We start from the raw sequence: 13,154 nt of genomic DNA, 5'->3' as shown, positions 1-13,154 counted from the left end.
AATGTTCCTTGGTGGACAGACAAAAAGGGATGTCCTCCTATACACAAAGGAATACCTTCCACTGCAATGGTCAAATTACTAATATTATATTGTTGTTTATGATGAGATAGTTGTTCTGTTCCCCCGCAAGCTGGCAGGGGAAAGAAGGCAGTCTCATTAGTACATACCTGCACTTCTGGTTCCCCCAATAAACTGCTCTTACTAATGGGGGATTAGGTATATATGCCCAATATGTATGATTTCTTGCCAATACACCGATTACCTGACATGTCACCACCGCCATCATGGCAAGCAAAAGATTGGTAGGATTCAGAGGTTGCCCCACATTCGTTAACATCTTCTCTGCTTCCTAGGTCAACGTCTTCATTTGACCCCACGTAGGAGGTCTTGCTTCCCTTGTATGGAAAGTAAAGCTTCTCTGCATAGTAAGCTCTTCGAATTTTTGAACAAAGGGATCAGCCATTGTTGATTTTGATCAGTCTTGCTGGGGTCCAAAACCTGTAATTATTAACAGAAATGAAAGCATACCCTTGTCCCAAATATATTAATGATGCTGGGATCCAACCTTTCTCTTTATCTTTATACCAAATAGGCATATTCAAGATCTTCTTATCCTCTTTTTTCCCTTGAAAATGCAACTCTGCTGCTGATAGATTTCCCTTACTCCAAACATTCAAAAAATTTCGGGTAAGTAAGGTCTTATTTAGAATGTCTTTAGGTTTCATAAATCTCGCTTGTTCCCCCTTTTTTATTTTTTCAAGATATTCACACAAGGTACGATTAGCTCTTTCAATGATAGCTTGTCCTTGACTATTATAAGGAATATCAAAAGTATGAGTTATATGGTATTGAGATAAAAAGTGAGCTAATTTTGCGGATTGGTAGGCAGGTGCATTATCAGTTTTCAATTCAATTGGTAATCCCATAACTGCAAAACAAGATAACAAATGAGTAATAACAGCGTCAGCCTTTTCAGAATGTAATGCAGTGGCCCATTGAAAATGTGTGCAAGTATCTATAGTATGATGCACACGTTTTTGTTGTCCGAAGGAAGAAATGTAAATTACATCCATTTGCCATATCTGATTTGCTTGTAGTCCTCTTACGTTGACACCTGGTGGGGTAAATGGCAAAGCAAAGGGTGCACATATGGAACAAGAACGAACAATATTTTGAGCTTGTTTTCGAGTAATAGCATGAGATTTTTGTAACCCTTTGGAGTTGGTATGTTGTAAGAGATGTTCTTGTTTTGCTGCTTCTATAGGATAAAGTAAGGCATCAATTGTAGCATTTTTGAATGATAAGGGTCTAGGAAGGGCAGAATGTGCATGGATGTGAGTAAAGAAAATTAACTCTGAATGCTGCAAGAGCAATTGTTGTACTTGGTAAAACAATTTATCAATAGCTGTTTTAAGGGTCAGTGGAAGGGAGACATGGGAAAGCTGTAGGCAAGAGAGAACAGCATATCAAGAATCTGAAACAACGTTAACAGGAAGTTGGGGAAAATCTTGCAAAACTAAATAGATAGCCCACAATTCAGTGGGCTGTACAGAAGAAAATGAGTGGGGGAGAACCTTGGAACTTTCCAGGGTCCAATATCCAGCAGTATTTTTATTTGCATTTGTAAAAATAGAGGGCCCTTTAACTGGAACATCTGAAATTGGGGAATGAGATATCATAGCGTTAGTCCGGAGAAAATCAAATCAATTTAGATGATGGTTAATGATTAGAAAAAGAACCAGGATATGAGGCAAGAGAAATTTGCCAGTTTTCATTAAATTGTAAACATTGAGATATTTGAGCAGTTGTTAACTGAGTAACAATCTGGTGTGGTTCACATCCTGACAATTGTAAAATACGATGGTGACCTTTCTGTATAAGGAAGGCTAATTTATCCATATATGTAGTCAATTTTTTGGAAAAACTGTTAGGTAAGAAAACCCATTCTATTAGTCCTTTTTCTTGAGCAATTACACCAGATGGAGAATAAGGGGTATGAAATATTATAAACGAAATAGGTTGAGACACATGTAGGTAAGTCAGAAAGCCGTCATTTAGTCGTTGCTCAACAAATTGAAGTTCCTGTAAAGCCAATGGGGTTAAGGTCCGGGGGCTATCCAGAGCTGTATCTCCTTCTAAAGTAGAAAACAAATGTCGTAATTGATAAGTAGGAATCCCAAGTACCGGGTGTAGCCAATTAATATCTCCCAATAACTTTTGAAAATTTTTTAAGGTTTTGAGATGGTCTCTTCTAATTTGCAACTTTTGGGGCCTTTTTCTATGTTGTTCCAATATTGTCCCTAAATACAAAATAGGAAAGTCCTTTTGAATTTTTTCTGGGGCTATTTGCAAATTGTATAGTCTTAAAGCCTCCTGTAATTTTAAAAAGAATTCATCACGTTCAGCAATATTAGGAGCTGCTAATAGGAGATCATCCATATAATGATATAGAATGTAATTGGGGTATTCTTGACGGAGGGATTGTAAAGAGTGAGCTACGAATTCTTGGCATAAGGTAGGACCATTTATCATTCCCTGTGGTAAGACTGTCCACTGATAACGCTTAACAGGCTGAGCATGATTAAGGACAGGAATTGTAAAAGCAAATTTATCTCTATCTTGCAATTGTAGGGGGATGGTAAAAAACAGTCTTTAAGATCTAGCACCATTAAGGACCAATTCTGAGGAATAAGAGCTGGAGAGGGGAGTCCCAATTGTAATGCTCCCATAGGTTCAATACATTTATTAACTTCTCATAGATCAGTTAACATTCTCCATTTTCCAGATTTCTTTTTTATAACAAAAACAGGAGAATTCCAGGGGAGGTAGAGGGCTCTATATGACCAAGTTGAAGTTGTTCTTGTATTAATTGTTCTAACACCTCAAGCTTCATTTGTGGTAACGGCCGCTGCTTAACCCATTTTGGAGTATTAGTTAACCATGTTAATGGGAGTGCTTGAGGAATTTGAGCAGTGGCTACTAGTTTTCCAATGGAATGGTTACAGAAGCCCCCAAAGGAGAGAGAAGATCTCTTCCCTATATATTAATAGGTATGTTTACAATATAAAAGGTAACAAACACTGATCTTCCATTATGGAATTGGCATTGCAAGGGATGGGTACTCTTCCAGACTTCTGCAATGGAGCCCAGTCCCATCAGCATTGGAGGGCTTTTTTCTTTTTTCCAATCTTGGGGCCATTGTTGAGAAGAAATGACTGAAACATCCGCCCCTGTGTCTACTAGTCCCTCAAAGTTGTTTCCTTGTATAATCAAGGAGAGAACAGGGCAAGAATCTTTGATAAGCATTTCCCAAAATATATGCCACCCAGTACTTCCAAATCCTCCTGTTCGTTCATTAGGAAGAGCCAAAAAGGGGTGATAAGGTAGGAGAAGTATTTGAGCAATACATTCCCCAGCTAACAATGAAAGCGTGGTAGAAGTAGAGACCATAATTAAAATTTCCCCAACATAGTCAGAGTCTATTACCCCGGAATTATGGTTAGACCTCTCAAAGCTGCGCTGCTACGGCCTCCTAATATCAAGCCAAAAGTGCCTTTAGGCAGTGGTCCAAATACACTTGTTTTTAATTTGTAAATGCCTCCCCCTGGTGACAAAAGAACATTATCAGCTAGTGGCAAATCAGCAGCAGCACTCCCTGAAGTAGCAGACCGTAAGTCCGAAATCATCATCTGAGGTCCTTATAATGGGGCATCGACTCATAACGGTTGCTGGGAGGGAACAGGGTTGGAGCAGGTGGGATGGCCGGAGGGCAGGGAGGCGAAGTCCCCGGTAATGTTCCTGGGCCCCAAGGACTTAGGCCCGCAGGATAGTTTCCCAGTATCAGGTTGCCCATTTTGTCTGTTTTAGATCTGCATTCCTTAGTCCAATGAAGCCCCTTCCCGCACCGACAGCAAGGTCCAGGAGGAGTCTTATTCTTCCCAGCAAGAGATCTGTCTTTAGGAATTGCACCTTGATCAGCTTTTAATTTCTGACACTCTCTTTTCATATGACCAGGTTTTCCACAATGGAAGCAGTTACCTCCCTTTTGTGGTCTCATAGCTTTGTCCAAGGCTGTAGCAAAGACATTAGCCTGATGCTCAGTTCCTCCTACTCCCGAGCAGGCTCTGATATATTCAGCTATAGATGCACCCTGTCCCTTTAATGGTCCCAGTATACATTTGCATTCAGGATTTGCATTTTCAAATGCTAAAGTTTGTAATAATATCTCTGAAATCTCATCCCTCCCTACAGCCCGTTCCACAGCTACCCTCAACCTTGCTAGAAAATCAGTATATGGCTCATTGGGGCCTTGCATTGTTTTAACAAAGGAGGGCTGGGCGTGACCAGTAGGCACCACACGGTACCATGCTCGTAAAAAGACCTGGCGGACTTGTTGTAAGTCCTGATCAGAGTACTGAGCCTGTTCTCTTAAAGCCCGATAATGGCCCTCTCCCATTAGCTTGTCCTCGAGAGGACCAGGGGGATTCTGTCCCTCATTAATCCGAGCCTGCTTTCTAGCTTCTTCCCACCAGCTACGAAGTTGCAACCATTGAGAACCCTCCAAGACAGCTTGGGCAATAGATTCCCAATCTAACGGAATGAACAATTTGCCTTTTCCCAGTGATTCCAGCATAGCCAAAACAAAGGGAGATTGAGGACCCTACTGTGCTACTGCAGCTTTAAGATCTTTAAAAAATTTATATTCCAAAGGAGTGTATTGAACATTTATCACATTGTCATTTTGCTGTCTCTGGATGGGAAATAATTGTGGAGGATTGATAAACCCACCAGGGGGAGCGGGCAAGTCCTCATCATGAAGCATAGACAAAGGAAAGGAGAACCGACAATGTTCCCTGCCCACATCAGGCGATCAACCGCAGTGGGGAACAGAGAAGCACAAGCAGGAGCAGAAGGCGCAGATTTCTTCTCCTCCCTACGGGATCTCCACCATTCCTGGAATAGATGGATCATTTCTTTAATCTCTTTGCCCTCCTCTGACAAAAGCGAAGAATCCTCCGAATCTGATTCTGAACTATCAGATGTTTCACCATTTACAGGAGGAGGCTCATTGCCTTCAGGTGATGCAGAAGCCCCACCAACGTCTGACACATCCTCATAAATTATTTCTCCCCTCCTTGAAGCATTAGATTTAGTTTCATTATCAGTAGAGAGCAAGGTCAAAGCCTGTGTTATAGCACTGCACAAAGTCCATAACTTCAAAGGGATCACATTACCCTTCTGATGTTGCTTTCTCAATTCTTTTTGAATTATTTTCCACTCCTTCAAATTTAACTGTAACTTAGTTTGATATTGAAACCAATGACAATATTGCTCCACCAAGTGAAAGAGCTCACTCAATCGACGAGTCGAGACCTTAACGCCTACGGAGTGGAGAAGTCCTTTGACTAACTCCATGTATTGTGTCCATAATAATGATGAGGAATTCCCCATGATTTTCCCAAAAGTTCCCCTGCTATGGATTTAAAATCCCCCCGGGGTTACTCACCCTTTCGGTTTCACTCGAGCCCCACGTTGGGCGCCAGGTGTTGCGAGCTAAATGACACAAAGACAAAACACACGAGACACACAAGAGACAGACAATACACCGCTCCAGTCGGAGGAAAAAAACTGGGCAAAACTAATTGTGGTTTATTTTTATAAAGCCCCCTAGGCAGAATTCCAGACTGCATGAATAAGCCTTTTCAGTACAGTGCAGGTGCATACATGTTATTGTACAGCAAGGGGAGTGAAATCTCTGTCTACTGCAGAGTCTGTCCAGAGCCCTTTCTTTCTTCTTATCACAAGAAGGGAATGTTCCCTCATTTGCAAGGGACCATTAAACTCAAGGCTGTGTGCAGACTCCTTGGCAGAACGCCTCATTTGCAAGCACGTTCAGCCCGAGCAGAGAGACCCGTTTGCAGGCACATCTCCACTACCCTATTGTGGCTGCATTAACCCTTCAATCTTTAATTTTATTCAGTTTGTTTCACTTTCTATTTCTTATTCAGTGCTGGCATTTCATTTAGTTTGTGTTTTCCAATTTCTCCATCTCTTTTTTTTTTTTTTTGGATGTTCTTTCTCAAGCCTTTATCGAGCATAGTAGAAAAGCTTTTGTCTATATATATATAAATAGATATATAAGATATATAAATAAATATATAAATATATATTTTTTAGAAAACTTACAAACTTTTGCCTAACTAAAAAAAATTGATGACATTTTGACTCCACTTATTTGACTTAGTATAAATAGAATGCTAGATTTCTAATTAAAAAATAAATATGCCACAAGCAACAAAGGTTTACTGTATAGCACAGGGAACTATAGTCAATATCTTGTAATAACCTGTAATGGAAAATAATCTGAAAATAATGTGTGTTTATGTATAACTGTATCACCTTGCTGTGCACCTGAGACACTGTAAGTCAGCCATACTTCAATAAAAAAATATATATTAAGGGAAAAAAGCAACCCCGAATGAACCAGTTAGAGAATGAGCAGAAGAGATAAACAAACATCATCAGAGAGGTTATACAGGTGGTAGGTCAGCACATGAAAGGTTGTTTAACAACGTTAGTTATCAGTGAAAAGCAAATTAAACTGCAATGAGATACCATTATGCATCTACCAAAATGGCTAAAATAAAAGTGAAACCCCAAATGCTGCTGAGACGCAGAGAAACAGGCTCACTCATGTATTATTGGCAGGAGTGTAAAATGGTATTCAACCTGAAAAAATAGTTTGCAATTTCTTATAAAACTAAACATGCAATTACCATACAATCCAGCAGTTGTATTGGACATTTATCTAAGAAAAATTATGTTCATGTGTTGAGTTGGACTGTGAAGAAGGCTGAGCGCCGAAGAATTGATGCTTTTGAACTGTGGTGTTGGAGAAGACTCTTGAGAGTCCCTTGGACTGCAAGGAGATCCAGTCAGTCCATTCTGAATGAGATCACCCCTGGGATTTCTTTGGAAGGAATGATGCTAAAGCTGAAACTCCAGTACTTTGGCCACCTCATGCGAAGTGTTGACTCATTGGAAAAGACTCTGATGCTGGGAGGGACTGGGGGCAGGAGAAGGGGACGACAGAGCATGAGATGGCTGGATGGCATCACTGACTCGATGGACGTGAGTCTGAGTGAACTCCGGGAGTTGGTGATGGACAGGGAGGCCTGGCGTGCAGCGATTCATGAGGTCGCCAAGAGTCGGACACGACTGAGCGAATGAAATGAACTGAACTGAACTGAACTGATTCACTCAATCTGTATTCAGGTGTTCATAGCAGCTGTATCAGTAATAGCCCCAAACTGAAACAACCCCAGACACTCTTGAACAGGTTACTGGTTGAGCAACTGTGATACATCCAATGATAGAAAGGAAAGTAGTACTGATACACACACAACCTGGATGTGTCTCTAGAGATTTGTCCTTGGTGAAAAAGGCCGGTCCCGAAAGGTCACATATGTTATGCTCTATTTATATAATATTTTTGAAATGACAAAATAACAGGCAGAACAGTTTAGTGGTTTTCAGGTGTTAGGGATGTTATGGAGGGGGGAGAAATGAGGAGTAGGAAAGGAGGTGGCTGTGGCTACAAAAAGCAGGACTGAGGGATCCTTGTGATGGAATTGTTCTGTATTGTGACTGTCGTCACATGAATCTAGCAGATGATAACATTACTTGGAACTAACACACACACACATGAGTGCATGTAAAACTGGTAAATCTGAATAACATTGAATTGATGTTGTGTTAAATTTTTGGCTGGCATCATGTTCTGAAGAGATGTTGGAGATGTTCTTGTTTGGGGAACACCAGATAAAGGGTTTATGGGATCTGACTGTCTTCCTTAGAACTGCCTTTGTGTCTGCAATTATCTCAGAATAACAAGTTTAAAAAAATAAAGCATGTATAAATTCTCCCAAACAAAATGAAATAAACACCGACACTGAGAACTGGAAAAAAGGGACAAAGATGAAGGCCAAAAAATCTGTCATGGTCAAAACTATTGCTTCTGAATGTATTAGTTTCAACAATATATAGTGGCCTGTGTTAGCTTTTAACTTAAGAGGAATAACAATTTCATGTGTCTGGCACTAGTACAATTAGGCTTTGTTAAAAAAAATTAGCAGCCTTTGGCAGAAGGGATGAGTTAGTGAAATTTGATATCATTTAGGTGGTTGATTGTAATAATGGAAGTATCACCATTCTGTTATTTTCTATTAGAGGAACAGTAAAGTTGACTTTTCACATCCCTGAGAGTATTTAAAAGTGTTTTTTTTCTTTCAATAGACATGATCTGTTAAAAAAATAAAACACTTCATGAACATTCTACCGTAGTCTTGCCTAAGGATATGCTCTTCATTATGGAAGGTCATAGAGAAGCCAGGTTTATTGAATCAGTTGGAATGGTACTTGATATTTCAACAATAAATTAGAATAGCACGTTTTGAAACTCCTCATTCAAAAATGGTTCTGCTAATCTTCTGTTGTCAGCTGCTGCTGGTGTGGTTGATGGCTGAGGTTTTCAACAAGAGCAGAGAAGCAGAGCTAAACTGTATTGTAGGCACCTCTTGCCTTATGCAGACCTGCTTGTTCAGGGATGACAGTGATCTCCCTGGGTCAGGCCCAGTGCTGTGAGCAATTCTGGCAGATATGATAGGGCAGCCCTAGGCGGGTCATTCTGAGAGGTCAGGAAGGTCTAGAGCATCGGTGGGTTGTTGTTTGGGGAACCAAAGAGGAAGGTGCACACCGTACAACATCTGCCATGGAACCTGGTTGGTAAAGGTTCGTTTGCCCTCAGCCACCCATTCCTGCATCTGCCGTAGCTCCTTTACATTCGCACGCAGCAGAGGAAGAAATGCACTCTTAAAATCAACACAACTTTGAACTTTTTATAATAAGAAGGCATAGACTGTTTTTATAATAAGAAGGCATAGAACTTTTTCTGACAAGAAGGAATAGGCTGTTATTACTTATACAAATGAGTCCACAGATGCTATAAATTATTTATTGAAAGAGTATAATATATTTACTCAGAATTTGATTTGAATTCTTGTGTGCAATATTTAGATGGTTGACTAGTCAAGCATTTCAGGTAAAAATAGTGGTCCTTTGCCCTAGTCGGTTGACAGTTTTACTCACAGAGCCCTCTGGGATTCCACACATGTCAGTGGCTGGTTTTAGAGAGAGATTCACTCCAGTGGCCATTGATTCATACTGTGAAGCCTTAAATCCTGGATATTGCACTTACTAGCAAATGACTTGACCTCTTTCTCGTTCCATTTCCTCATGTATTAAGGGGGGAAAATAATGCCTACTTCTTGGTACAATTGAGAAGAATCAGTGAAGGAGATCCTGTGTATATAAAGGACCTGGTACTGTTCCTTCCAGAGAACAGATGCTCAGGGACCAAACAGAAAAACCAAAGAGCGTCCATAAAAGAGGCCTCCATGGTGGCCTAATGTGGTGCTGAGAAACTCTGCTGGAAGGAACTCTACTTCCTTGCCATTCGAAACCTCCTTGAGGTCCTGTCGCTGCACAGTGCTTGGTCCCCGTGTTCTCCTGGCCTCCTACCTTGGTATTTCTGAACCAGAGTATAATTAGCAATTGCTATGTTGAGTATACCTATGTTTTTGATATACTGCCCCATTTTCTGTATTTATTGACGTTTAGAGTATACACTTTTTTTAAGATGTAAAATCTCCCCCAAAGTCCCAGATTTATATATTTGTATGAGAATCCATGGGGTACAGTGAGAAAGTTGAAATTTTACTTTATTATATACCATCTCAGTCCAAAAAGAAATGGCCACAATATGTATACTAAAAAATAGGACTTCATAACCAAAGACAAGTAAAAGATTTATATACATTACAGTATACTATGTACCAGCGGCATTTGTGTACTAAAGGTAAAATTAACTTGTTAAAAAATTTAAATTATCTGCAATTGCATTTTTAAACAGATACTGTCTTCATTTACTGATGAACTTTTGGCATATGCAAAAGCTGGAGCAGTAGCTGAAGAGGTCTTAGCGGCTATTAGAACTGTGATTTCATTTGGAGGACAAAAGAAAGAACTTGAAAGGTTTGAGTCTCCTTTTTTAAGTTGGTAGAGATGTTAAATTCTGTCATCTCAAATGCCCTTCAGGTTGACGGTGATGACTGATGTATATATTTCCTTAAACAGCTTCTTGAATATATTACAGTATAATTAATATTCTAGAAAAGTTGTGATTCCAGTTGTAATTCTTCCTATATCTGCTAATTCAAAGTGTTTTCTAGAGTCTCCTAGATGGGTAGTGAGATAAAATAGTTTCTTAAGGCTGAAACATAATTAATATCTCTGATGATACTTTTTCTCCATCAAGTTAATTCTTGATTCTCTAAGAATGAGTATTTTGTGGTAGATGGATGGGGTCATTAAGTCAAAATAATGGTTACTTCTGGGGGAAGTGAGGGGTTGGTGATAAAAGTGGGTCACGTGGCAGGGGCATCTTGATTCTGACATTGTTGTATTTCATGACCTCAGCTGTGCTTACATGAGTGCTCACTGTATACTCTTTAAAATGTACACACTGTGTTTGGAGTATACTTTTCTCATATGATATATTTCATACCCATAAAGATATCCTCTGAGAGATTTGTGATGGCATTTGTGATGGCTCTGATCATAGTTCAGAGGAAAGCAACATCTGTACTCTATCTCATTTCTTGCAAAGGTTTTTGCTTTTGCCTTAACATGAGTCTGACTAGAAAATGGGAAGTCTTGCTTCATTGCCTTGCAAATAACCAGTCAAATGAAGCCCCTCTTCTCTTGGAGCTTAAATTCTGGCAGGGGGAGGGGACAGATATAAACAACCACAGGTCAACAACGTATCTAATGTACCAGTTGGGGTAAATATTGTTTGGGGAAGTTAAATACTCCATTAGAGTCATGAGGGTAGTTTCAAGAGTGTATTCAGCAAAGTACTTTCTGAATAAATGTCTGAGTAGAGACAGAATGAAATTTTGAACTTGGCGTTCGTTTCCAGTTTTTCTCAATGGAGAAGTGTATCAGAAAAAGAATCTGTTTACCAACATGGGGCAACAAATCTTATCTGATTCTGCCTAGTTATTGAGCCAAGGGAAAGCATCTCTCTGTAGAGGTCAAAAGTGCAAGCCTCACCTTCATCTGCTGCTAGAGTCTGAATTTATAATACTCTGAGCACCAGGGAGCTCTCTCTTCCTAAAGCTGAGGGTTTCAAATTAAAAATGAATCCGCATCCAGTGGTAGCACTAAGGTGTTTGGTAGAAGACATTTAAAAACTGCTGAAAATTCATGAACTAAGCAGCTAAATTAAGAAGTTACAAAAAGAATAACAGAGAAAAGTAAGTAGAAGAAGGATAAAGGATTAAGAGCAAAAACATTTTAATAGAAAATAAAGATAAAGAAGCAAAGTTCAGTTCAGTTAAGTAGCTCAGTCGTGTCCGACTCTTTGCGACCCCATGAATCGCAGCACACCAGACCTCCCTATCCAACACCAACTCCCGGAGTTCACTCAGACTCATGTCCATCGAGTCTGTGATGCCAGCCAGCCATCTCATCCTCTGTTGTCCCCTTCTCCCCCTGCTCCCAATCCCTCCCAGCATCAGAGTCTTTTCCATGAGTCAACTCTTCGCATAAGGTGGCCAAAGTATTGGAGTTTCAGCTGTAGCATCAGTCCTTCCAAAAAACACCCAGGCCTGATCTCCTTTAAAATGGACTGATTGGATCTCCTTGCAGTCCAAGGGAGTCTCAAGAGTCTTCTACAACACCACAGTTCAAAAGCATCAATTCTTTGGCGCTCAGCTTTCTTCACAGTCCAATGTTCACATCCATACATGACCACTAGAAAAACCATAGCCTTGACTAGACGGACCTTTGTTTTCAAAGTAATGTCTCTGCTTTTGAATATGCTATCTAGGTTGGTCATAACTTTCCTTCCAAGTGGTAAGCGTCTTTTAATTTCATGGCTGCAGTCATCATCTGCAGTGATTTTGGAGCCCCCAAAAATAAAGTCAGCCACTGTTTCCACTGTTTCCCCATCTATTTCCCATGAAGTGATGGGATTGGATGCCATGATCTTCGTTTTCTGAATGTTGACCTTTAAGCCAACTTTTTCACTCACCTGTTTCAACTTTCATCAAGAGGCTTTTGAGTTCCTCTTCACTTTCTGCCATAACGATGGTGTCAGCTGCGTATCTGAGGTTATTGATCTTTCTCCCGGCAATCTTGACTCCAGCTTGTGCTTCTTCCAGCCCAGCGTTTCTCATGATGTACTCTGCATAGAAGTTAAATAAGCAGGGTGACAATATACAGCCTTGACATAATCCTTTTCCTATCTGGAACCAGTCTGTTGTTCCATCTCCAGTTCTAACTGTTGCTTCCTAACCTGCATATAGGTTTCTCAAGGGGCATATGAGGTGGTCTGGTATTCCCATCTCTTTCAGAATTTTCCACAGTTTATTGTGATCCACACAGTCAAAGGCTTTGGCATAGTCAATAAAGCAGAAATAGATGTTTTTGTGAAAATCTCTTGCTTTTTCCATGATCCAGCAGATGTTGGCAATTTGATCTCTGGTTCCTCTGCCTTTTCTAAAACCAGCGTGAACATCTGGAAGTTCACAGTTCACGTACTGCTGAAGCCTGGCTTGGAGAATTTTGAGCATTACTTTACTAGCCTGTGAGATGAGTGCAATTGTGCAGTAGTTTGGGCATTCTTTGGCCATTGCCTTTCTTTGGGATTGGAATGATAACTGACCTTTTCCAGTCCTGTGGCCACTGCTGAGTTTTCCAAATTTGCTGGCATATTGAGTGCAGCACTTTCACAGCATATCTTTCAGGATTTGAAAAAGCTCAACTGGAATTCCATCACCTCCACTAGCTTTGTTTATAGTGATGCTTTCTAAGGCCCACTTGACTTCACATTGCAGGATGTCTGGCTCTAGGTGAGTGATCACACCATCGTGATTATCTGGGTCATGAATATCTTTTTTGCACAGTTCTGTGTATTCTTGCCACCTCTTCTTAATATCTTCTGCTTCTGTTAGGTCCATACCATTTCTGTCTTTTATCAGAAGAAGCAAAGGGTTGACAAAAAATCATAAGCTAATTTTTATGAAAATATG

General features: G+C 40.2%; 1 protein-coding gene across 1 annotated transcript in view; it reads left to right on the top strand.

Moving 5' to 3' along the window:
* The window catches only part of LOC138079683 (ATP-dependent translocase ABCB1-like), a 91,091-nt gene that overhangs the window by 24,658 nt on the left and 53,279 nt on the right, over positions 1–13,154 (top strand). Inside the window, 1 exon segment of the mRNA XM_068972389.1 lies at positions 9,971–10,116. Coding sequence (XP_068828490.1) covers positions 9,971–10,116 — 146 coding nt within the window.

The sequence above is a fragment of the Capricornis sumatraensis genome, chromosome 5 (genome assembly GCF_032405125.1).
Source record: "Capricornis sumatraensis isolate serow.1 chromosome 5, serow.2, whole genome shotgun sequence".
Taxonomy (NCBI): domain Eukaryota; kingdom Metazoa; phylum Chordata; class Mammalia; order Artiodactyla; family Bovidae; genus Capricornis; species Capricornis sumatraensis.
This window is presented reverse-complemented; position numbering and strand designations above follow the sequence as displayed.